At 42.8% G+C, this 27,282-nt stretch overlaps 1 protein-coding gene across 3 annotated transcripts in view; it reads left to right on the top strand.

The window, feature by feature from the left end:
- The window catches only part of prkag2a (protein kinase, AMP-activated, gamma 2 non-catalytic subunit a), a 145,750-nt gene that overhangs the window by 68,960 nt on the left and 49,508 nt on the right, over positions 1 to 27,282 (top strand). For all 3 annotated transcript variants that reach the window (XM_071414408.1, XM_071414409.1, XM_071414410.1), the window contains one exon: positions 21,525 to 21,742. In XM_071414408.1, coding sequence (XP_071270509.1) covers positions 21,525 to 21,742 — 218 coding nt within the window. The remainder of the gene's footprint in view (positions 1 to 21,524; positions 21,743 to 27,282) is intronic.

Below are 27,282 nucleotides of genomic sequence, written 5' to 3'. Positions count from 1 at the left end.
GAATTAATCCACCTGTTATTACCATCATTTAGATGCCATGGCTCTAGACACTATACATTTAGACAGAAACGCAGTATAACCAGGCGTTGCGTCACCTTGAAATTGACATTTTTTTCAGAGAATTGCAGGGGAAGAGTACAATACAGTACAGTTCAACTAATAGGCAAGAACATAGTCGAGTGCAACAGAGTTATATTAATATTCTTCTTCTATCCATTTCTGGTCCACAAACTTTGAGCTTTAAGTCCCCCAAAAAATAAATACAGTGTGTTCACTAAACAGCGCATTGTCGCACCCAAAGCAGTTTCACCGTGATGATAAAGACACATAACTATTCACTGAAAATAAAAGAAAACAAATAATTTGCAACATAGGCTATTTGCCATTTTATTTTGTTAATATATAGGCTATTTAATATTAACGAAATAAAATGCGAAACATACATACACATTTAATAAAAAATAACATGCATTGTATGCCTACTCACCAAAGACTGATTATTAGACAGTTGCGTGCGCTTAGGGGATCGTGAGAAAAATGCTGCAAGGCCATTGAGGTTGGCAAAGAAGACCTTGCATTCTTTAAGCTTTGAGGCTCCTTGAGTCAGTACTAAATTTAGTCGATGTGCATAGCAGTGAATGAATAAGGCCATCGGTGCCCTCTCCTTAACTTTAGCCTGCACCCCATTGAGTCCAGATGCCATGACTGCTGCGCCATCAAAACACTGTGCCACAACTTTATCCAGACTACATTCATTTTCCTCCAAGAAACGGAAAATAAGAGCGGCAATGTCATCAGTGTTGATAAAACGTTTACTGGAGACAGGAGACCAAGTGGAAACATAGGACGAGGTGGATAATTTTATAATAAGGCCGATTTATTCAAGTGTAAAGATATCAGGCAAAAGCGTGCACGGCTCCTTTCTGTCTGATTCTTATGAAATCGTCGGAGAAGAGGCCCCTCTAAGCAGTACATACAGATTATATAGGCAACAAGCAAAGTAGGTTGATCTTGTCGTCTGGCCTTCCGATTGGTCGATCTGGGTCGTGGGTAGTCCTGTTCGGCCTGATGTCGACGTTCCATTGGTTCTTCCCACAGTCCTTTGTCCTAGTCACATCCAAAGGCATCCTGCATGTGCGTTTGTTTTCACAGGCCCTATTCATGGGGGAGGGGATGTGTGTGTGGGTCTGACAAAGTAGAGGGGATGGGTGCATGTTGTGCCAAGAATAGCTTATGTTGAGAAGTGGTTAAAACAAGTTACCAGTATCTTATACAATTTCTTACATCAGCTCGCTTGCCGCTTGTCACATCTTCAAACCGGATAAATCGCTCCTTGACTCCCGTGTCCGTCACATAACGCAGGACGAGTGAGAGCTGTAGCTCCACTCTGGTGTCCCCAAACGTTTTCAAAAGCACCATTGCTTGTAAGTGCCCAGGCGTACTTTGGTGTCTCGTTGCTGCCTTGGTTAGACAACTCAAGTTTGCAAAGCCAGTGTGGCTCCAAACACCAAATCGATCACTTGCAAATAATAGGCATTCCCAGCAGTACAGTTTGCAGTGCTTCTCGGAGCCTGTGAGCCATTGACAGCGCTCATAGTTGAAACTTTGAAAGTGGCGAACGAACGAACCCCTTTCCCGCCTGTGACAGGCTTTGTGGCGTCGGGCGACCTCTCCTTACAATGTCTAACTTTTCTTGAAAAGTTCGTCTTGAGAATGGCGTTATAATTATATCCTCGACCAAATCGATATCTTCTCCTCCTTCCGCCATTGTGGGTTCAAAAAACAGTTTAGGTAGTACGCGAATTAATTCGTTTATCAAATTCAGTTTCCTAGATCTGCATAGACCTGCCCATAGGACCTGCCTCTCAATATTGGTAATCCAATCAAAAGACGTGGACGCCCTACGCCTGCTAGCTGGCTCCTGTGTAACACTGGAGCCAGCCAGCAGGCGTACAATAGCCAACTCTAAAGCTGATTGGTTGACACAAAATTTTAATTTCCATTCACTTTAAGCTACAAGCGCCTGCACTGTTGATTCTGAAGGCCTAAGAGCAGATTTTAGACCCCTGGCAACACATGATGGCTGAATATGATTGGATAAAAGATCTAACATAAAGACCAGCCCTCCAAATCTCAACCTGGGGCTGGAAGCAGTGCAACCAAGAGGAAAGCTATGAAATGAAGAGTATAACTCTTACTCTGGGGAATAATTTAATACATATTTGTGGGAAAATATATTTAAAAAAAAATTATATTCTGATGATGTTTAGGCCAGCAGAGAAGGCCTTGCAGGCCCTGACGGCCCACCACTGCCTGAACGCTATCAAAGGTTGTGATGGATTGACTGTCAGGTGTTATCATGTCTGTAATGGAATTAAGCAATGCAATTCAATGTAAAATGAACAGAGTAAAATAGCTTACAGTAGGTTTGAACGTCTGACATGCATGGCCGGATTAAGAAATCATACACACTTCCTGGCACACCATCATTTTCAGTAAACAAATCCGTGCACCAAGATGTAAATTTACTGTTGAATAAAAATACCCTTTATAATAAAGCCATAATAATGTTTGCCTTGTGTCATAGGATAGAGTTGAGAAGAGGCGTTTTTAGGATTTCCATACATGGCCAGGGCCAGATTTAGAAATCATAGGCCCTGGGGCTTTGTTTTTTTTTTCTGGTCTTGAATTCAAACAAACAATAGCTCAGGCCAATGAAGCGACACACATGTTGTACAATATTAAGAGGCAATATATATATATATACAGTGTATATATCATAGGCTACAGTAGGCTACTAAATAACATTTCCAGTGGCACACTGACTCACCTAATGATGAAGATGAAGCCATAGGCTACTACTCACGGTGATGGCCGATGTGCTCGTCGTGGCAATAGCCTATCTCAAGATGAGCTACTTTGAAGAAAAGTGCTGCTGTTAGCTACAAATTGGGAGTTGCTGAGAAAAAATGTATGTTGGTTCTACAGACAGATTAGTCTTCTCTTTTCCGCAGTAGGCATTTGCTTTCCAAAACTGTGCATTTTTACCACGATTGTATTTAGAAATTAGCAAAAGGACAACCCAAAGCCGCAACCAACCATAGAAATATAATCCATAGATGGCAGTTCCCATTCAAGTCAGGACTGGCATCCATTGTTAGTGTACCCATGAGTTTAACAGTCAAATTGCCAGGGTAGGATTTTACAAGACCCTTCTATGGATTATATGTCTATGATCACAATGCAGCAAGATGTAGCCTATATTTGGGGAGCATGCTGCCCAAACTGCAGCCTGCCAGACTGTAACTGCCAACTTATATTTTTTAACCTTTATTTAACTAGGCAAGTCAGTTAAGAACAAATTCTTATTTACAATGACAGCCTACACCAGCCAAACCTGGGGCAATTGTGCACCGCCCTATGGGACTCCCAATCAGGGCCGGTTATGATACAGCCTGGATTCAAACCAGGGTATCTATAGTGATATCTCTAACACTGAGATGTAGTGTCTTAGACCGCTGCACCACTTGGGAGCCCCAGAAAACACTTTAGTAAAAGAGGGCTACAAATAGTATGTAATGGTGTGGGGTGCATTTTCCTGGCATGGTTTAGGTCCAGTTGTAGAATCTATGCCAAGGTGCGTTGAAGCTGTTCTGGTTGCTTGTGGGGGCCAAACACCCTTTTTAGACACTATGTTGGTGTTTCCTTTATTTTGCCAGTTACCTGTATGCGCTTGTGATAAAATGTAATCCAGTTATTTTTTGAGAAACTGTTGATCCTGTGTGACTAAATTATGCTCTCTAGTGTATTTTGAACATTAAGAGCGGGATCCTGTGGTTGGATTTAAAATAATAATAATAACATTTTTAAAAATGAAATGCCTCTTGGGCCCACTTTTGGCTTTGGCCCAGCCCTTGACTCACACATTTGACCAGTCACATTTATTTATTATGCAGTTTATTTATTTATTTTTTATTAATCAGTTACCCAATCAAGGCAGGACACCCCAGTTACCCTCCTCATCTCCTCCCTCCATCTGATGATTAGCAGAGTTGCAGCAGGTTGTCTACACTCATTGAGAGTGGGCTCCTGAATCCTCCTGTGGTTGGCGGTTGCAGTAAAAAAACATTTAGAATATATATACACATTTGTGGCCTGCTGGAGGTCATTTTGCAGGGCTCTGGCAGTGCTCCTCCTTGCACAAAGGCGGAGGTAGCGGTCCTGCTGCTGGGTTGTTGCCCTCCTACGGCCTCCTCCACGTCTCCTGATGTACTGGCCTGTCTCCTGGTAGCGCCTCCATGCTCTGGACACTACGCTGACAGACACAGCAAACCTTCTTGCCACAGCTCGCATTGATGTGCCATCCTGGATGAGCTGCACTACCTGAGCCACTTGTGTGGGTTGTAGACTCCGTCTCATGCTACCACTAGAGTGAAAGCACCGCCAGCATTCAAAAGTGACCAAAACATCAGCCAGGAAGCATAGGAACTGAGAAGTGGTCTGTGGTCACCACCTGCAGAACCACTCCTTTATTGGGGGTGTCTTGCTAATTGCCTATAATTTCCACCTTTTGTCTATTCCATTTGCACAACAGCATGTGAAATTTATTGTCAATCAGTGTTGCTTCCTAAGTGGACAGTTTGATTTCACAGAAGTGTGATTGACTTGGAGTTACATTGTGTTGTTTAAGTGTTCCCTTTATTTTTTTGAGCAGTGTATATATATATACTGTATACATTTCCTTTATTTTTATTTATTTACTTCTACCTCTCGCCACGGGCCTGGGTCCAGGGGCTTTCGTCCCGGTAAGCCCCTGCATTAATCCGGCCCTACTGACATGAAGTAGATTTGATTGATATCCCCTCATTTGTTGCCTTGAAACAACCCAGCTCAGAAGTTCTTAAAACGTCATGAGGATCACCTCAGTAGAATGTCATCTGGATTTAATCCAAACTGGCAACCAGGTGTTTTCAGGGAAATTCAAAACTGCATTAATCCTGCGCTACACAGAACGTTTGAATGTGTAGCCACTTGAGTTCCGTTTGACATGGATGAATGCAGTTGTTGTCTGACCTCAGTAGGTGGCACTGTTGACTTCCTTAACAATTTCAAAATCTACTTTTTTTTCAAAAGTAGCCAAGACATTTTCCCCCAAAAATGTGTGAATGTTTATAATTTATACAGAGCATCTTGGTGCAAGCCTATGAAAGAGGGTACTGATCCATGTTTAGTATAATGTGGTCAGGGTATTTACACACTTTAAAACAGCACCACTTTCCTGTCTGGCTGTCATATACAGTTGAAGTCGGAAATTTACATACACCTTAGCCAAATACATTTAAACGCAGTTTTTCACAATTCCTGACATTTAATCACAGTAAAGATTTCCTGTCTTAGGTCAGTTAGGATCACCACTTTATTTTAAGAATGTGACATGTCAGAATAATAGTAGAGAGAATGATTTATTTCAGCTTTTTTTTTCTTTCATCACATTCCCTGTGGGTCAGAAGTTTACATACACTCAATTAATATTTGGTAGCATTGCCTTTAAATTGTTTAACTTGGGTCAAACGTTTTGGGTAGCCTTCTATTTTTGTTTCATCAGACCAGAGGACATTTCTCCAAAAAAGTACGATCTTTGTCCCCATGTGCAGTTGCAAACCGCCAGTTTTGGAGAAGTGGCTTCTTCCTTGCTGAGAGGCCTTTCAGGTTATGTCGATATATGACTAGTTTTATTGTGGATATAGATACTTTTGTACCTGTTTCCTCCAGCATCTTCACAAGGTCCTTTGCTGTTGTTCTGGGATTGATTTGCACTTTTCACACCAAAGTACGTTCATCTCTAGGAGACAGAACGCGTCTCCTTCCTGAGCGGTATGAGTGCAAAGCTCTTTGAGGAATGACATTGGTTGGCAAGTCAGACTCCTACCATTATGGAAACACTTAGGATAGTGTCATTGATTGATTAGTCAATCCACTGATTTATTGATCGGATTTCTTCTTATGATGTTGGGTGGCAGGTAGCCTAGTGGTTAGAACGTTGGGCCAGTAACTGAAAGGTTGCTGGATTGAATCCCTGAGCTGACAAGGTAAAAATCTGGCATTCTGCACCTGAACAAGGCAGTTATCTCACTGTTCCCGCGTAGGCTGTCATTGTAAATAAGAATTTGTTCTTAACTGACTTGCCTAGTTAAATAAAGGTTAAATATAAATGGCCAATATACCACGGCTAAGGGCTGTTCTTATGCAACGAGTAGTACCTTTATACAGCCCTTAGCTGTGGTATATTGACCATATACCACAAACCCCAGAGGTGCCTTATTGCTATTATAAACTGGTTACCAACGTAATTAGAGCAGTACAAATACATTTTTTGTCATACCCGTGGTACACGGTGTGATATTTTGTTCAGTTCAGTATCAGTTTCGGATCTAAACGTTGTCAATAAAGCGGGGAATTGGGAGCTTTACCAGTGTGGGGGCCTTCTTGTTCTATACTAGTATTCTTTATTAGCCCAGCACCTATGTTTTTAAGGATGTGCATATGACCACAAACTATACCATGGCTGTCAGCCAATCAGCATTTAGGGATCGAACCACCCAGTTTATAATATAATTTAGGTTACAGTAGTTATGTAAAATCAAAAGAAGTGCCCTCACATCACAGTTGATGTCTATCAGCTTTCATCTAGAGACTTTCATGTGGATTTCAAGGCTCTAAAACCCAGTGTTGAGAGAAAATAACATACACTGTCATTTATTTACCTTTTTTAACACAACGGCAGCCATTAGCTCACCATCAAAGAGCTTCCATTCCGCTATATGTGGCTATGAGTGTATGTGTTGAGCATTTTCCCCATCACTAGTGATTCATGTCTAGCTCTCGGCAAAGTCAAAGCAGAAAGACTTTCATACTGTAGCTCTGAATGGGTGACCAATGACCACTCATACAAATGATTGGATGTCAAGAATATGCCAGCAGTATTTCTCCCTTGTAAAACACTGGAGGTGTCTCATGGCCAAGTGTGTGTGTGTGTGTGTGTGTATGTGTGTGTATAAAGAGAACTGTCATATCAGGTTCTGTTTTGGTTTACACTGTTCTGCCCACCCTGCAATGCATGCTGGTACACCCCACTGACTGCTCTAGCCTCTCTCTGTCACCTTACTTGACACTGTCGCAGATGGCAACTCCCTAAGAGCTCTGGCTCTCTCTCTCACACTCTGTTGCCATGGTTTCCTCACACCATGACATCCCATGATGCAACATGTTGATTGTCTGGAACTGTGATCAAATGAAAACCCTAGGGTTATTTGATTTCTAAGTCATTAGGATTTTTTTTCTAGTTTGTTTTAAGTGTGACACTTTAGGTGTGTTGTATATCATAGCATAAATAATGGAATCAAAGTAATAACAGTTCAACGTGGGCCACCCACAACCCTGACACTCCAAATGGATTATCAACTGTCATAGAACAAAACAATTGTATATCTCTGTCCGTTTGTATTGCCCCTTTTCCCAAAGTCACTCTACTTTGTCAAACACAGTAGGTTTATTATTTGATCAGCTGGCGGGTGCTTCAGGGGAACTGTGCTTATTGATCATCTCCATCTGGTTGATGAAGTAACTTCGACACATCAAGTACCAGATACATATCTATGAAGAGGCACACAAGGTATTCACAAATAGCTCTTTTGCTAGCCAGTGAGTTCACTCAGCTACATTTCAGTACATAGAAATGTGTTGTTTATACGCCCGTCCAATGTCAAGTGTATGGTACAAAAGATTTGACTTTTTGTTAGGCTCAGGGGTTGAGTGTCACTTGCACAGAAAAATGATGCCGAAATGGAGTGAGAGAAATGTCTTTGTTCAAGTGAAAACCTTAACCTCCTTAATTGTCAGTGAAGAGGTCACTTAAAACCAGCCCTTCAAAGGGCACTTTGAAATGTGTAAAGTGCTCTTTAGTAGAGTTCAATTGGTGCCACTGCCATTCACATGCATTAACTGTTTAATGTGTTCATAACGTATTTATAGTATGTTTATAATTACGTCAGTGTCAGTGATCTGTGTAATTTATTAGCATCTTAAAAGATACAACAAGACGGATGCGGATATAAAATCGATATAGATACTACATTGTGAGATACTACAGTGAGAGAGTGGCATAGGGACATGGACGCAGATATGAAACCTGAGAGAGATGGAGGTAGAGATACTGACACACCAAGAGAGATATGGGGGGCAGCAGACTGTCGTTAGTGTCAGACAAGCCAGACGCAAGCTGTGAGAGTGTGAGGCTAGCAGATGTGTCACAGATCACAACCATGGGGAGAAGAATCATTCCAGATGAGTCCACAGATGGAAGTCATCATAGCACAGTACCCAGCTAGCACATTTCTTAAAAGTTGTGGGAACGTACGTTTTTGGTTTGCCATTGGTTCTGGGAACATAGCCGTACGTTTCCTGACGGTAAAACAAAACTTTTTTTTTTAATATTCTGAGAATGGAAATAAAATGTTTGCCTGTTCTAGAAACATAAATCTTTAGGTTGCAGGAAGGTTCTGAGAACGTTTTATTATGGTTCTCTGAAAGTTATCCTGGGAGTTTTTTTTTAACATTCTGAGAACAGACATTTTACATTATTTGAAAGTAATTAAATAACGTTCTGAGAACATTCTCTAAATGTTGTGAATGTTTTGAATGAAATGTAAAGATGTAAAGGTTTTTTAATAACTTCCTTAAAACTTTCGCTGAATGTTTCAATAAAACTGCTAGTTTAGGTTAACTGTTTTGAACTCCAAGCACAGATAGGACACATGGAAATGAATTTGCTTAGGCATTAATCATGCAAACACTTTGATTTCTTATTGTGACAAGGCTTCAGTGAGATTTGAACCTATGATCTTCTGTTTTCTAGCCATGGAATTAGTCCACTGCTCCACCAGGATAGAGCTAGCATGCCATGTTATTTTTATTTTATTTATTTATTTATTTATTTTTATTTCACCTTTATTTAACCAGGTAGGCTAGTTGAGAACAAGCTCTCATTTGCAACTGCGACCTGGCCAAGATAAAGCAAAGCAGTGTGACACAGACAACAACACAGAGTTACACATGGAGTAAACAATAAACAATAAACAAGCCAATAACACAATAAACAAGTCAATGACACAGTAGAAAAAAGAAAGTCTATATACAATGTGTGCAAAAGCCACGAGGAGGTAGGCAATAAATAGGCCATAGGAGCGAATAATTACAATTTAGCAGATTAACACGAGTGATAAATGAGCAGATGATGATGTGCAAGTAGAGATACTGGTGTGCAAAAGAGCAGAAAAGTAATTAAAATAAAAACAGTATGGGGATGAGGTAGGTAGATTGGGTGGGCTATTTACAGATGGACTATGTAAAGCTGCAGCGATCGGTTAGCTGCTCAGATAGTTGATGTTTAAAGTTGGTGAGGGAAATAAAAGTCTCCAACTTCAGCGATTTTTGCAATTCGTTCCAGTCACTGGCAGCAGAGAACTGGAAGGAAAGGCGGCCAAATGAGGTGTTTGCTTTGTGGATGATCAGTGAGATATACCTGCTGGAACGTGTGCTACGGGTGGGTGTTGTTATCGTGACCAGTGAACTGAGATAAGGCGGAGCTTTACCTAGCATAGACTTATAGATGACCTGGAGCCAGTGGGTCTGGCGACGAATATGTAGCGTGGGCCAGCCGACTAGAGCATACAGGTCGCAGTGGTGGGTGGTATAAGGTGATTTGGTAACAAAACGGATGGCACTGTGATAGACTGCATCCAGTTTGCTGAGTAGAGTGTTGGAAGCTATTTTGTAGATGACATCGCTGAAGTCTAGGATCGGTAGGATAGTCAGTTTTACTAGGGTAAGTTTTGCAGCGTGAGTGAAGGAGGCTTTGTTGCGAAATAGAAAGCCAATTCTAGATTTGATTTTGGATTGGAGATGTTTAATATGAGTCTGGAAGGAGAGTTTACAGTCTAGCCAGACACCTAGGTATTTATAGTTGTCCACATATTCTAGGTCGGAACCGTCCAGGGTGATGATGCTAGTCGGGCTGTCGGGTGCGGGCAGCGAACGGTTGAAAAGCATGCATTTGGTTTTACTAGCGTTTAAGAGCAGTTGGAGGCCACGGAAGGAGTGTTGTATGGCATTGAAGCTCGTTTGGAGGTTAGTTAGCACAGTGTCCAAGGAAGGGCCAGAAGTATACAGAATGGTGTCGTCTGCGTAGAGGTGGATCAGGGAATCGCCCGCAGCAAGAGCGACATCATTGATATATACAGAGAAAAGAGTCGGCCCGAGAATTGAACCCTGTGGCACCCCCATAGAGACTGCCAGAGGTCCGGACAACATGCCCTCCGATTTGACACACTGAACTCTGTCTGCAAAGTAGTTGGTGAACCAGTCGAGGCAGACTATTGTGTCTGCCGATTAGAATACGGTGATTGACAGAGTCAAAAGCCTTGGCCAGGTCGATGAAGACGGCTGCACAGTACTGTCTTTTATCAATGGCGGTTATGATATCGTTTAGTACCTTCAGCGTGGCTGAGATGCACCCGTGACCGGCTCGGAAGCCGGATTGCACAGCGGAGAAGGTACGGTGGGTTTCGAAATGGTCAGTGATCTGGTTACTAACTTGGCTTTCGAAGACTTTAGATGGGCAGGATGGATATAGGTCTGTAACAGTTTGGGTCTAGGGTGTCACCCCCTTTGAAGAGGGGGATGACCGCGGCAGCTTTCCAATCTTTAGGGATCTCGGACGATACGAAAGAGAGGTTGAACAGGCTGGTAATAGGGGTTGCCACAATGGTGGCGGATAGTTTTAGAAAGAGAGGGTCCAGATTGTCTAGCCCAGCTGATTTGTACAGGTCCAGGTTTTTCAGCTCTTTCAGAACATCTGCTGTCTGGATTTGGGTGAAGGAGAACCTGGGGAGGCTTGGGCGAGTAGCTGTGGGGGATGAGTAGCTGCGGGGGATTTATCAGTGGTGACCGTGTTACCTAGCCTCAGTGCAGTGGGCAGCTGGGAGGAGGTGCTCTTGTTCTCCATGGACTTTACAGTGTCCCAAAACGCTTTGGAGTTAGAGCTACAGGATGTTAATTTCTGCTTGAAAAAGCTAGCCTTTGCCTTCCTGACTGGCTGCGTGTATTGGTTCCTGACTTCCCTGAACAGTTGCATATCGTGGGGACTATTCAATGCTAATTTAGTCCGCCACAGGATGTTTTTGTGCTGGTCAAGGGCAGTCAGGTCTGGAGTGAACCAAGGGCTATATCTGTTCTTAGTTCTGCATTTTTTGAACGGGGCATGCTTATCTAAGATGGTGAGGAAATTACTTTTAAAGAATGACCAGGCATCCTCGACTGACGGGATGAGGTCGATATCCTTCCAGGATACCCAGGCCAGGTCGATTAGAAAGGCCTGCTCGCAGAAGTGTTTTAGGGAGCGTTTGACAGTGATGAGGGGTGGTCGTTTGACCGCGGACCCATAGCGGATACAGTGATCACTGAGATCCTGATTGAAAACAGCGGAGGTGTATTTGGAGGGCATTTTGTTTTACTCATAGAAATCTGTTCATTTTAGTGTATTCAGGTGTGGCCAATTAGTGGGCGCGGCCAACACATCTCAACTCACTTGACAAGATGGAGCATAGAGTTTTGTTGAAGCTGAGAACGGAATTTATATGTTTTTGAATAATATTCTTAGAACGTTTTTTGAACATTACTAATGTTGTCTTGTGGCTTTTATGGAATGTTTTCTTAATTTTCTGAGAACATGAAACATGAAGAAGAAACATGAAGAAACCTGAAGAAAAGGTATGCTGAAATACTGAAATTCCCACAAAAGAACATTGTTTCTTAACGTTCTCTGAACAATTTGAGAACATGACTTTAAATAGAACCATGAGGAAACCTGTAGGAAACGTTATGCTGAGGTACTGAAATTCCCACCTAAGAAGCAAGTGGTTCTCAGAACGTTATGTTCTCGTTGGGTGTCCTGCACCATTCCCAGAACGTTGTGGGAAGGTTTTATGCAAAATAACCATAGGAAAACCACGCTCTCACCAAGCAAGCTCTTAGAAACACATGTTTCTCAGAACATTATGTGCTAGCTGAGTATCCTGCACCATTCCCATGGCATTATGAGAAGGTTGCATGCAAAATAACCATAGGACAACCACACTCTCATCAAGCTCTAAGAAACATATGGTTCTCAGAACATTATCTGCTAGCTGGGTAAAACCTATTACCTACATTTCCAGTGTTTGGCTTGCTACATAGCAGACACGCTGCAATTAACCTTTTGTGATTACCCAGGTAATCAAACATGTAGCACACATTATTAAAAAAGACAAGATGCCAGATCAGGAGTTAATGCAACGTTTTTGAGGGAAGCCAACCCCTTAAATGAAATGCCTGACTGCTGGACAGACACGTGACAAATGGCTGTTTAGAGACAGACAGACAGACACACAAAGACACAGACAGATAGTCTCCCGGGTGGCGCAGTGGTCTAGGGCACTGCATCGCAGTGCTAGCTGCGCCACCAGAGTCTCTGGGTTCGCGGCTGGGCTGGGTTCGCGCCCAGGCTCTGTCGCAGCCGGCCGCAACCGGGAGATCCGTGGGGCGAAGCACAATTGGCATAGCGTCGTCCGGGTTAGGGAGGGTTTGGCCGGTAGGGAGGGTTTGGCCGGTAGGGATATCCTTGTCTCAGTATGTAAAAAAAATGTAATAAAATGTATGCACTCTACTGTAAGTCGCTCTGGATAAGAGCGTCTGCTCTTGGCCGGTAGGGATATCCTTGTCTCAGTATGTAAAAATGTAATAAAATGTATGCACTCTACTGTAAGTCGCTCTGGATAAGAGCATCTGCTAAATGACTAAAATGTAAATGTAGATAGACAGGCTGGGAAGCAATGGCTGCTGACTGGAACCAGTAGGCCTTGTCGATGAGGTTCAAAGTGGTGCTCCGGGAGGCGGAAGGTTAATCAATCTGACATGGAGCGGGCAAAGGTTAAGTACTGTACCCCTCCACTAGAGGGAAGGCAAGACAGTTGCGGAAGATAGAGAGAGTTCAAAATCCTGTTTTCCTTTCTATGTGACACGGATTCCCTTCACTCAACGCAACCTGCTGGCTAGGATAAATCTGTTCAAACTCACCAACAATTAGCTTTCTGTATGAACGATTATTCAAACATAAAGATTTCTCCCCAGATCCCACTGTCACACATTGCTACTTTATAGGCATTCATTCAGGGGGAGTTTTTCTTTGTTGACAGTGAGCGTTCACCAAAACTGTAATCAGAGCAAAAGTAATCGAGTTATGCCCTCAGCTTGTATTGTTGATGTAATTGTAAAATATCTATTTTAGCGCTGGTCTGATGCGTGATCTTACTTGAGCTCAGAGGACTGTGAGATAATCCTGTTTGCTAAAAGTGGTTAAAACTCATTTGTTTTTAAATACGATTTGAATGACATGTTTTATTGTTTCACAGAGGACAAAGCAGAATCTGCTTTAGAAGAATGTTGTTCATCTGACCAGAATATTATTCAGAATATTGATTTTGACTTCTAAGAGATCGTGTCCACCACAAGGAGCTCGCTTTTCCATGATTTAGGCGGTTTCAGGTGGTTTATCCAAATCATTCTGAAGTCTTTATGGAGAAGGAAATTATGACCTTGAGAGTAATCCAAAATATCATTATAGTTAGCTAGCCAAAATGTTTTATCTTTGTGTGTGTGTGTGTGTGTTATGATCACCATAATCACATTGCTTAGAAAAGATTGAACCAATTTGGACTGGTGGATTTGTGTAAATGCAGGGTGTTGAAAGCAGCCAGTATTACACTGGGCAATATTTTATTCAAATGAGCTGCCACTCCACGTTTGTTTCTATGTGTGTGTGGTGGAGAGAGAGAGAATATGCTAATGGTGAAGCAATGCAACAGAGAGCTGTGTGTGTGTGTGTGTGTGTGTGTGTGTGTGTGTGTGTGTGTGTGTGTGTGTGTGTGTGTGTGTGTGTGTGTGTGTGTGTGTGTGTGTGTGTGTGTGTGTGTGTGTGTGTGTGTGTGTGTGTGTGTGCGCAAAATCTGGGGAATTGTGTGTATACATTTGGCAGTAGGGTTGTGATTCAGTAGCGCTGATGTTAATGATCCCCTGTGGATTTACGACGCAGACGGATGAAGCCTACACACACACACGCACGCACGCGCACACGCACGCACGCACGCACACACACACACATACACAAACAAAGTGGACTGCTTTTCAGATGACATCTTACTGGTGAGAAACGCTCTTTGGATCTCTCGCCCTTCATTTCTCTCTCCCTTCATCCCACTCTCCCTTCATACCTTTCTCCCTTCATCTCTCTCTCCCTCCATCACTCCTTCCCTTTCTCCCTATAATGTTTTATTCTAGTCTAGGAAGCTGTGTATAGGGGTCAGGGCCGGCTCTAGCCTTTTGTGGGCCCTAAGTGAGATTTGGTTGGGGGGCCCCCCATTTTGCGGGCAAAACCCTCATGACGGGGGACAGAAAAATGTACGTTTTAAAGTATATTTCCTGCAATTCAACACATTTTCCCATGGAGAGTAGAGAAAATGTTCCAGTTTTAAAGCAAACTTTCTGCAATTCTACACATTTTGCTTACATGCTGCCCACACTGCTCGCGTTACGTGCATCAATGAGTGTCTGCGTAGGCCAGGCGCTAAAATATAACGTGCTTCTATTTTGACGCTTGATGCGCTGCAAATCCTGCCTCTCCCATCTCCTCATTGGTTTTTAAGCACTTATACCCATGTGGGTGATTGAAAGATGAACTGAGCTCCACACTCCTGTTCAGTTGGTGGTGGTAATGCACCCTAAAGTTGGTTGCTAACTGCCATATAAAATCCACAGAAGAAGAAGAGGAAGAAGACAACTGAAGGAGGAGAGATTACTAGAAACTAACTGGGTTTCCCCTTTTATCTGTTGATTAATTGTCAGAGTAGAGAGCACACACAATTTTGTGGGACTCAAAATGGGTCAAAATTCTACAAAGATCCAGATGGCCATGAATGTTTAATGTGTTTTGACCTGTCCCCAAATTAATATAGTTGGTTCAGAGTTCGTTTTGAAATTTCAACCTGCACGTCCTGATCATGTCTGGTGTGGATGGACAAAATCAATATGCGCAAGATGGTGCACACAGATGCACACATATGCCCGGGCTAGTCAGAATGTTAGACTTATGCCATGTTAATGATATCTGAGTGAGAGTGACTAACAAAATCAATGGGGCCCCCTGGAGGTCAGGGGCCCTGTGCATGTGCTCTGTGTGTCTGGTCGGTATTCGGTCATGATTACTACAAGTTTAGATAGTCTAGCCAGCTAACTTACCATTCAAACAATTGTTTGCTGACAAGGCTAATTGAGTGACTGTCAGTGACTGACATAACACGAAAAAAACTGTTGATGCACAACCAAATTTCAAAATTGCACCTTGTGTATTCTACTATTCTAACTCTCAACAGTAAGTTGAGACACCGAGTTCCCCAACTAGTTTTTTTTGCGGCAGGAGCCGGCCCTGACACTGGTCTATAACCTAATGGTTTCAAAGGGAACCTCTTCTGTTTAGCATGAATGGCTTGATGTAGGACAAAGTGATGTTAGGTCATTGTCGTGCCGTTCACGTCTTCCGCTGTGGAGGACAGGCCTCCAGGGAGGACGATTAGGGAAGTCCATTTAGGAACTGTAATACGCTGAATTGGTTTATTTTTTGTTTGTTACGATGATTTGTTTCGAGAACATAATAATAATAATTGAAAGATTATTGGAATCTGTGTGGGTAGCTGGACAGGTAGGATGACTTACAGTGAAGGTGAACAGGTGGTCACGGGTCAGGTGACAGAGGAATGGATGAGACTGAGGCAGGAAGTTCTTTAACCACAAAGTGGTTTATTTACTGTGTAGTATGTCTGTGCTGCATAACAAAGGAAACAGAATAACATGTATCCAATCAAATTCATAATCACAAAGGTCAAATCATAACAATCATTCTCATTATTAACATAATTAGGTAATTCAGCAATTCAGTTCGATAATAAGTCAATAGGAATCGTCATTGAGTCATTTAGGCTCGTAACTATTCATCATAATCATGAGAATAATAATTCAATCAGTTATCGGTTATTCAATCTATAATCTCCATCTGTTTGATATCAGAATGGATCAGTTCAGCAAACAATAATGACGTTTCATATTTCATCCTTTCAGGTTTGTCTTCATATGTACATGTAATTTCATTACATATGAACCATAATTGGCCTGTGATGATCTGTAGGACCGTGATCGTTGTCCATTTACATTACGCAATAGGTTTGAAGCGTGCGCTCCGCGGTAATAACTATAAACAATAACTGATGGCCCGCTCTCCCGAACGCAACAAATAGTTCAGATGAAAGGTAACAGCTTCAGTGGATTTACGTTGATTCATGGACGCACAGAATGTCTGGATTAAACAGAGTTAAGGAAGAGAAAGCAGCGAGGTCCTACAGCGGCGATTTCGTCCTTATAATGAGTTGAGATCTGTCGGACATTTCCACTTGACCTAATTAAAGCGCCCCTGGCCCAGCTGAGCAAGTGGCCAAGAATTAAAGGATGATTCCACCAACTCCATGGGCCTTTTCTACAATAATAATAATACATGCCATTTAGCAGATGCTTTTATCCAAAGTGACTAACAGTCATGCGTGCGTGCATACATACATACATGTTAAGCACAGGTGGTCCCAGGAGTGGAATCCGCTATCGTGGTGTTGCAAGAGCCATGCTCTACCAACTGAGCTACAGAGGAGCACATTTTTAGTTTGGTTCACTTTCAATGGAGTAGATGGTTGTGTCACTTCTGGAGTTTGGCCTTGTGACCCCAATGCTGTGTTCCAATGAGCAAACCACTACTCCACCCTAATCCTACCTAATCCTATCATTTATAATAAAAAAACATTAGTCTGAATCTACTAATCTAAGGTGAGTAGAGTGTGGAACAGTATAATAATTTTTACTTTATTCAGTCAGATGGGCAGGTTTTGCATTTGAGATTTACATTGGTTCCATTTTGCAAGCAACTCAATCAAACACAACTGAAGTAGGCTATTTGAAAGAAAACAAACACTATTTTAATCCTGGTCTAGGCAGCACCTTGTTTTCCGGGATCCATCCGGGGAGCTGTTAACTGCCTTGCTCAAGGGCAGAACGGCAGATGTTTTACCTTGTCGGCTTGGGGATTTGAACTAGCAACCTTTCAGTTACTGGCCCAACGCTCTAAGCGTTAGGTTACCTGCCGCCCGATCGGCTTCATACCTCCCCCACGATGCTGTTGCTGGTGCTTAGTACTGTAATGTGTAGGGCGTAGATTTTTTCCTGACAGGAAGTGATGTTTTACTGTACAACCGATACATGGGCTGCATTCCATTCCAACTGGTATTGTAGATGTAAAAAAATGCTCAACCTAGTTTCTACCATATTTCTTTCACCTTTCCAGTGTGAAGGAGAGTGAACAAGGGCAGAAGGAAGAGAGGACTTTTTGGAAGGGAATGCAGCCTATGACTGGTACTACACCACCGCAAGTCACTATGTTCACACTATGTCCATGACTAGCCACTTAAAAGTCTGGTAAAGTGCATAGAGGACTGTATTGATTCTGCTTGGGCTCATCAAGGAAGATGTACTCCATCGTCTGCATGTCAATAAGGTCTGCGATTAGAACCTCTGGGAGTGAGCTGATTAGTGATACCTACTCACTGTGATCTTCTTGCTTTGTTGGATAGCCAGAAAGGAGGATGTGTGTATGCCGTGCATTGGATGAAAAGGTACTAACTAGTATAACAGTAGCTCATTAGTATAATGTGGACGATCTGTTCTCAGTTGACTGTTTGAATGGTGTGTCTGTCATTTCTTTTGAAACCTCTTCTTGAATATCTATAAGGGCTATGTTGTTATAAATGAAGATGTATGTTGATCTAGCTAGATCCTTTTCAAACTCAGATTTGAAAGGTCGTCTCTCCTGTCTTTGTAGCAGTGTTCAGATGCTTGCTACAACAATAAAGGATTATCTTTGTTTTAAAACAAATAACTTTCCAGCTATATCTATCCTCCTAACTCCATTACTGCTGATTCAGACTTACACAATCATCTCTCAATCATCTGAATAACCTACTGTGTTAAATGAGGCCTCTCCTCCTGGTTACCCTAGTGACCATATCCCTCGCGCATCCCGCAAAGGCGGAGGTGTTGCTAACATTTACGATAGCAAATTTCAATTTACAAAAAAAAAAGAAATCGCTGCGTTTTCGTCTTTTGAGTTTCTAGTCATGAAATCTATGCAGCCTACTCTATCACTTTTTATAGCTACTGTTTACAGGCCTCCTGGACCGTATACAGCGTTCCTCACTGAGTTCCTTGAATTCCTATCGGACCTTGTAGTCATGGCAGATAATATTCAAATTTTTGGTGACTTTAATATTCACATGGAAAAGTCCACAGACCCACTCCAAAAGGCTTTCAGAGCCATCATCGACTCAGTGGGTTTTGTCCAACATGCCACAGTCTGGACCAAGTTTTGTCCCGTGGAATAAATATTGTGGATCTTAATGTTTTTCCTCATAATCCTGGACTATCGGACCACCATTTATTACGTTTGCAATCGCAACAAATAATCTGCTCAGACCCCAACCAAGGATCATCAAAAGCCGTGCAATAAATTCTCAGACAACCCAAAGATTCCTAGATATACCTTCCAGACTCCCTCCACCTACCCAAGGACGTCAGAGTACAAAAATTGGTTAACCACCTAACTGAGGAACTAAATGTAAACTTGCGTAATACCCTAGATGCAGTCGCACCCCTAAAAACAAAAATAATTTGTCATAAGATTCTAGCTCCCTGGTATACAGAAAATACCCGAGCCGTGAAGCAAGCTTCCAGAAAATTGGAACGGAAATGGCGCCACACGAAACTGGAAGTCTTCCAACTACCTTGGAAAGACATTCCAATGCAGTATCGATGAGCCCTCACTGCTGCTCGATCAACTTAATTTAGGCGAATATGAACAATCCAAAATGTATTTTTGATACTGTTGCAAAGCTAACTAAAAAGCAGCATTCCCCAAGAGAGGATGGCTTTCACTTCAGCAGTGATAAATTCATTAACTTCTTTGATGAAAAGATCATGATCATTAGAAAGCAAATTACGGACTCCTCTTTAGATCTGCAAATTTCTCCAAAGCTCAGTTGTCCTGAGTCTGCACAACACTGCCAGGACCTAGGATCAAGGGAGACACTCAAGTTTTTTAATACTATATCTCTTGACACATTGATGAAAATAGTCTTGGCCTCTAAACCTTCAAGTTGCATACTGGACCCTTTTCCAACTAAACTACTGAAAGAGCTGCTTCCTGTGCTTGGCCCTACTATGTTGAATATAATAAACAGCTCCCTATCCACTTGATGTTTACCAAACTCACTAAAAGTGGCAGTAATAAAACCTCTCTTGAAAAAGCCAAACCTTGACCTAGAAAATATAAAAAACTATTGGCCTATATCGAATCTCCCCTTCCTCTCAAAAAAAATTGAAACAGATGTTGCGCAGCAACTCATTGCCTTCCTGAAGACAAACAATGTATGCGAAACGCTTCAGTCTGGTTTTATACCCCATCATAGCACCGAGACTGCACTCGTGAAGGTGGTAAATGACCTTTTAATGGCGTCAGACCAAGGCTCTGCATCTGTCCTCGTGCTCCTAGACCTTAGTGTTGCTTTTGATACCATCGATCGCCACATATTTTTGGAGAGATTGGAAACCCAAATTCCTACACGGACAAGTTCTGGCCTGGTTTAGATCTTATCTGTCGGAAAGATATCAGTTTGTCTCTGTGGATGGTTTGTCTTCTGACAAATCAACTGTAAATGTCGGTGTTCCTCAAGGTTCCGTTTTAGGACCACTATTGTTTTCACTATATATTTTACCTCTTGGTGATGTCATTCAGAAACATAATGTTAACTTTCACTGGCTATGCGGACGATACAAAGCTGTACATTTCGATGAAACATGGCGAAACCCCAAAATTGGCCTCCCTGGAAGCCTGTGTTTCAGACACAAGGAAGTGGATGGCGGCAAATGTTTTAATTTTAAACTCAGAAAAAACAGAGATGCTAGTTCTAGGTCCCAAGAAACAAAGAGATATTATATTGGATCTGACAATTAATCATGATGGTTGTACAGTAATCTCAAATAAAACTGTGAAGGACCTCAGCGTTACTCTGGACCATGATCTCTCTTTTGATGAACATATCAAGAATATTTCAAGAACAGCTTTTTTTCGTCTTCGTAACATTGCAAAAATTAGAAACTTTCTGCTAGAATCTTGACTAGAACCAAAAGCTTTGATCATAGTACTCCAGTGCTAGCCTCTCTACACCGGCTTCTTGTAAAGGCTAGGACTGATTTCAAGGTTTTACTGTTAACCTACCTATCTTTGCGATTTGGTCCTGCCGTACATACCTACTCGTACGCTATGGTCACAAGACGCAGGCCTCCTTACTGTCCCTAGAATTTCTAAGCAAACAGCTTGAGGCAGGACTTTCTCCTATAGAGCTCCATTTTTATGGAATGGTCTGCCTATCCATGTGAGAGACGCAGACTTGGTCTCAACCTTTAACCTTTCTGGCGCAGGCGTTCCGCTAGTGACCCACCTCGACAACATCTGGTGAAATTGCAGAGCGCCAAATTCAAAATACAGAAATAGTCATAATAAACATTCATAAAAAATACAAGTGTTATACATCGGCTTAAAGATGAACTTCTTGTTAATCCAGCCGCTTTGTCAGATTTCAAAAAGGCTTTACGGCGAAAGCATACCATGCGATTATCTGAGGACAGCGCCTCGCTTACGAAAGTATACAAACATTTTACAACCAAGTAAAGGAATTACAAGTCAGAAATAGCGATAAAATTAATCACTTACCTTTGAAGATCTTCATATGGTTGCAGTCACAAGAGTCCCAGCTACACAATACATGTTTGTTTTGTTCAATAAAGTCCCTCTTTATATCCCAAAAACTCAGTTTTGTTGGCGCGTTTTGTTCAGTAATCCACTGACTCCAAGGCGGTCAAAACATGCAGACGAATACATCCTAATAGTACCAGTAAAGTTTGGCGAAACATGTCAAACGATGTTTACAATTAATCCTCCAAGCTCTGTCCACATGGCACCAAAATAATGTTGTCTCAACTGGCAAAAGGGCAGCACTACAGATTAATTGCCTATCTATCTGGAGCTCCATCTCATTCTCAATCCTTGTTGAGAGTTTGATCAGATAGCACCCCATCTGTGGCTCCTTGCCTAGAGGTACTCTGTATTTTCTGCCCAATGATGCCCATCACCCTTAGACATGTCTTAGATTACAGCAAAAAGAGCCTCAAGCCTTTTTCATACTGAAAGTCTAATCCACCACCCCTTGTTTTCTATTTCTCCTTAGCCTCTGGGATCTCCTCGCCCCCCTCAACTCCTCCGACGCAGTCCGTCAAGCAGCCGCCGGCGTTCCTGCTGGAGGCCTATCGGAGCGAGCCGGAGAGGCCGGAGGCACGGATGCGCTCCTACTCTTCCCCGCCAGACACCGGGCAACGCTTCAGTCTACCCTGCACCAAACCACCCATGACTCCCTCCACCCCCATCGCTATCTCACAATCACCACCAGTGAGTACTACCCCACTGCTAAAACACCCCTAAAGGGTTTCCCATTGAAATAAGGTGCAACTGAACAGTCTAACTCATATTCCTCTACCTTTTCCCCCCATGTGACCTAATTTTTGGTGTAGGCCTATGTTTATTTTATTTAACCAGGTAGGCTAGTTGAGAACAAGTTCTCATTTGCAACTGCGACCTGGCCAAGATAAAGCATAGCAATTCGACACAAACAACAACACAGAGTTACACATGGAATAAACAAAACATACAGTCAATAATACAGTACAAAAATAAGTCTATATACAATGTGAGCAAAGGAGGTGAGATAAGGAAGTTAAAAAAAAGGCCATGGTGGCGAAATAAATACATTATAGCAAGTAAAACACTGGAATGGTAGATTTGCAGTGGAAGAATGTGCAAAGTAGAAATAGAAATAATGGGGTGCAAAGGAGCAAAATAAATAAATACAGTAGTGGAAGAGGTATTTGTTTGGGCTAAATTATAGATAGGCTATGTACAGGTGCAGTAATCTGTGAGCTGTTCTGACAGCTGGTGCTTAAAGCTAGTGAGGGAGATAAGTGTTTCCAGCTTCAGAGATTTTTGCAGTTCGTTCGAGTCATTGGCAGCAGAGAACTGGAAGGAAAGACGACCAAAGGAGGATTTGGCTTTGGGGGTGACCAGTGAGATATACCTGCTGGAGCGCGTGCTATGAGTGGGTGCTGCTATGGTGACCAGTGAGCTGAGATAAGGTGGGGCTTTACCTAGCAGAGACTTGTAGATAACCTGTAGCCAGTGGGTTTGGCGACGAGTATGAAGCGAGGGCCAACCAACGAGAGCGTACAGGCCGCAATGGTGGGTAGTGTATGGGGCTTTGGTGACAAAACAGATGGCACTGTGATAGAATGCATCCAGTTTTTGAGTAGAGTGTTGGAGGGTATTTTATAGATGACATCACCGAAGTCGAGGATCGGTAGGATGGTCAGTTTTACGAGGGTATGTTTGGCAGCATGAGTGAAGGATGCTTTGTTGCGATATAGGAAGCCGATTATAGATTTCATTTTGGATTGGAGATGCTTAATGTGAGTCTGGAAGGAGAGTTTACAGTCTAGCCAGACACCTAGGTATTTGTAGTTGTCCACGTGTTCTAAGTCAGAGCCGTCCAGAGTATGATGCTGGACGGGCGAGCAGGTGCGGGAAGTGATCGGTTGAATAGCATGCATTTAGTTTTACTTGTGTTTAAGAGCAGTTGGAGGCCACGGAAGGAGAGTTGTATGGCATTGAAGCTCGTCTGGAGGTTAGTTAACACAGTGTCCAAAGAGGGGCCAGAAGTATACAGAATGGTGTCGTCTGAGTAGAGGTGTATCAGAGAATCACCAGCAGCAAGAGCAACATCATTGATGTATACAGAGAAGAGAGTCGGCCCGAGGATTGAACCCTGTGGCACCCCCATAGAGACTGCCAGCGGTCCGGACAACAGGCCCTCCGATTTGACACACTGAACTCTATCAGAGAAGTAGTTTGCAAACCAGGCGAGGTAAACATTTGAGAAACCAAGGCTGTCGAGTCTGCCAATTAGAATGTGGTGATTGACACAGTCAAAAGCCTTGGCCAGGTCAATGAATATGGCTGCACAGTAATGTCTCTTATCGATGGCGGTTATGATGTCGTTTAGGACCTTCAGCGTGGCTGAGGTGCACCCATGACCAGCTCTGAAACCAGATTGCATAGCGGAGAAGGTACAGTGGGATTCGAAATAGTCGGTAATCTGTTTGTGTAACTTGGCTTTCAAAGACCTTAGAAAGACAGGGTAGGATAGATATACAGTGGGGCAAAAAAAGTATTTAGTCAGCCACCAATTGTGCAAGTTCTCCCACTTAAAAAGATGAGAGAGGCCTGTAATTTTCATCATAGGTACACTTCAACTATGACAGACAAAATGAGAAGAAAAATCCAGAAATTCACATTGTAGGATTTTTTATGAATTTATTTGCAAATTATGGTGGAAAATAAGTATTTGGTCACCTACAAACAAGCAAGATTTCTGGCTCTCACAGACCTGTAACTTCTTCTTTAAGAGGCTCCTCTGTCCTATAGTGGATTTATCGGTGGTGACAGTGTTTCCTAGCCTCAGAGCAGTGGGCAGCTGGGACGAGGTGCTCTTATTCTCCATGGACTTTACAGTGTCCCAGAACCTTTTTGAGTTAGAGCTACAGGATGCAAATTTCTGTTTGAAAAAGCTAGCCTTAGCTTTCCTAACTGCCTGTGTATATTTGTTCCTGAATTCCCTGAAAAGTTGCATATCACGGGGGCTATTCGATGCTAATGCAGAACGCCACAGGATGTTTTTGTGCTGGTCAAGGGCAGACAGGTCTGGAGTGAACCAAGGACTATATCTATTCCTAGTTCAATTTTTTTTGAATGGGCATGCTTATTTAAGATGGTGAGGAAGGCACTTTTAAAGAATAGCCAGGCATCATCTACTGACGGGATGAGGTCAATGTCATTCCAGGATACCCCGGCCAGGTCGATTAGAAAGGCCTGCTCGCAGAAGTGTTTTAGGGAGCGTTTGACAGTGATGAGGGGTGGTCGTTTGGTCGCAGACCCATTACGGATGCAGGCAATGAGGCAGTGAACGCTGAGATCTTGAATGAAAACAGCAGAGGTGTATTTGGAGGGCGAGTTAGTTAGGATGACATCTATGAGGGTGCCCGTGTTTACGGATTTGGAGTTGTACCTGGTAGGTTCATTGATAATTTGTGTGAGATTGAGGGCATCAAGCTTAGATTGTAGGATGGCCGGGGTGTTAAGCATGTCCCAGTTTAGGTCACCTAGTAGCACAAGCTCAGAAGATAGATGGGGGGCAATCAATTCACATATGGTATCGAGGGCACAGCTGGGGGCAGTGGGAGGTCTATAGCAAGCGACAACAGTGAGAGACTTGTTTCTGGAAAGGTGCATTTTTAGAAGTAGAAGCTCGAATTGTTTGGGTACGGACTTTGATAGTAATACAGAACTCTGCAGGCTATCTTTGCAGTAGATTGCAACACCGCCCCCTTTGGCAGTTCTATCTTGGCGGAAAATGTTATAGTTAGCGATGGAGATTTCAGGGTTTTTGGTGGTTTTCCTAAGCCAGGATTCAGACACGGCTAAGACATCCGGGTTGGCAGAGTGTGCTAAAGCAGTGAGTAAAACAAACTTAGGGAGTAGGCTTCTAATGTTAACATGCATGAAACCAAGGCTTTTATGGTTACAGAAGTCAACAAATGAGAGAGTGGGAATGGGGCTAGGCACTGCAGGACCTGGATTAACCTCTACATCACCAGAGGAACAGAGGAGAAGTAGGATAAGGGTACGGCTAAATGCTATACAAACTGGCCGTCTAGCACGTTAGGAACAGAGAGTTAAAGGAGAAGGTTTCTGGACTCGATTGCATAGATTCAAGGCATAGTGTACAGACAACGGTAAGGTAGGATGTGAGTACATTAGAGGTAAACCTAGGCATTGAGTAATGATGAGAGAGATATAGTCTCTAGAGACGTTTAAACCAGGTGATGTCATCGCATATGTAGGAGGTGGAACAACATGGTTGGTTAAGGCATATTGAGCAGGGCTAGAGGCTCTACAGTGAAATAAGACAGTAATCACTAACCAGGACAGTAATGGACGAGGCATATTGATATTAGAGAGAGGCATGCGTAGCCAAGTGAACATATGGGTCCAGTGAGTGGTTGGGCTGACTGGGGACACGGCGATTCAGACAGTTAGCAGGCCGATGCTAACAAGCTAACAGTTAGTATGCCGGGGCTAAACAAGCTAGCAGTTAGCAGTCCGGGGCTGGCAAGCTAGCAGTTAGCAGACCGGGTTAGCAAGCAAGCAGTTAGCAGGGGCTAGCAGTTAGCAGACTGGGGAAGGCAAGCTAGCAGTTAGCAGACCGGGGCAGGCAAGCTAGCAGTTAGCAGACCGTGGCTAGCAAGTTAGCCTTTGGGGGACGTCGCGATGGCGATAAGTCTGTACTGACATGTACAGTGCATTCGGAAAGTATTGAGACAAATTCCCTTTTTTCACATTTTGTTATGTTACAGCCTTAATTCCATTTTTTTTAAATGTCCTCATCAATCTACATACAATAGCCCATAATGACAAAGCGAAAACAGGTTTTTAGAAATGTCTGAATACCTTTTTTACATAAGTATTCAGGCACCTATGAGACTCGAAATTGAGCTCAGGTGCATCCTGTTCCCATTGATCTTCCTTGAAAGGATTCTACAACTTGACTGGAGTCTACCTGTGGTAAATTCAATTGATTGGACATGATTTGGAAAGGCACACACCTGTCTATATAAGGTCCCACAGGTCCCGCAAATCTGACAGTGCATGTCAGAGCTAAAACCACGCCATGAGGTCAAAGGAATTGTCCGTAGAGCTCCGAGACAGGATTGTTACGAGGCACAGATCTGGGGAAGGGTACGAAAAAATTATGCCGGATTGAAGGTCCCCAAGAAGAACATCCCAGAAGGACAACCGTCTCTGCAGCACTCCACCAATCAGGCCTTTATGGTGGAGTGGCCAGACAAAAGCCACTCCTCAGTAAAAGGCACATGACAGCCCACTTGGAGTTTGCCAAAAGGCACCCAAATGACTCTCTGACCATGAGAAACAAGATTCTCTAGTCTGATGAAACCAAGATTGAACTCCTTGGCCTGAATGCCAAACGTCACATCGGGGGAAACTAGGCAATATCCCTACGGTGAAGCATGGGGGTGGCAGCATCATGCTGTGGGGATGTTTTTCAGCGGCAGGGACTGGGAGACTAGTCAGGATCGAGGGAAAGATGAACGGAGCAAAGTACAGAGAGATCCTTGATGAAAACCTTCTCAGGACCTCAGACTGGAGCGAAGGTTCACCGTCCAACAGGACAACAACCCTAAGCACATGGCCAAGACAACACAGTGGCTTTGGGACAAGTCTCTGAATGTCCTTGAGTGGTCCAGCCAGAGCCCGGACTTAAACCTGATCGAACATCTCTGGAGAGACCTGAAAATAGCTGTGCAGCGACGCTCCCCATTCAACCTGAAAAAGCTTGAGAGGATCTGCAGAGAAGAATGGGAGAAAATACCCAAATATAGGTGTGCCAAGCTTGTAGCTTCATACCCAAGAAGAATCAAGGCTGTAATCGCTGCCAAAGGTGCTTCAACAAAGTACTGAGTAAAGGGTCTGAATACTTATGTGATTTAAACATATTTTTTTTATTTTTAGTACATTTGCAAAAATTTCTAAAAACCTGCTTTTACTTTGTCATTATGGTATTTTGTGTAGATGTGAAAAAATAAACAATTTAATCAATATTGAAATGAGTAACGTAACAAAATGTGGAAAAAGTCAAGGTGTCTGAAAATGCACTGTATTTGTAACTGATAGAGCACAAACACACACACACACACACACACACACACACACACACACACATACACACACAATTATTTAGTCATTATTTTTTGTGTGTAAATTTTATTTTGTATATATTGTACCACACCTACACATTCCAGAGT

This window comes from Salvelinus alpinus, chromosome 8 (assembly GCF_045679555.1).
Source record: "Salvelinus alpinus chromosome 8, SLU_Salpinus.1, whole genome shotgun sequence".
Taxonomy (NCBI): Eukaryota; Metazoa; Chordata; class Actinopteri; order Salmoniformes; family Salmonidae; genus Salvelinus; species Salvelinus alpinus.
Note: the sequence above shows the minus strand (reverse complement) of the source record. Positions and strands in the feature narration are given on the sequence as shown.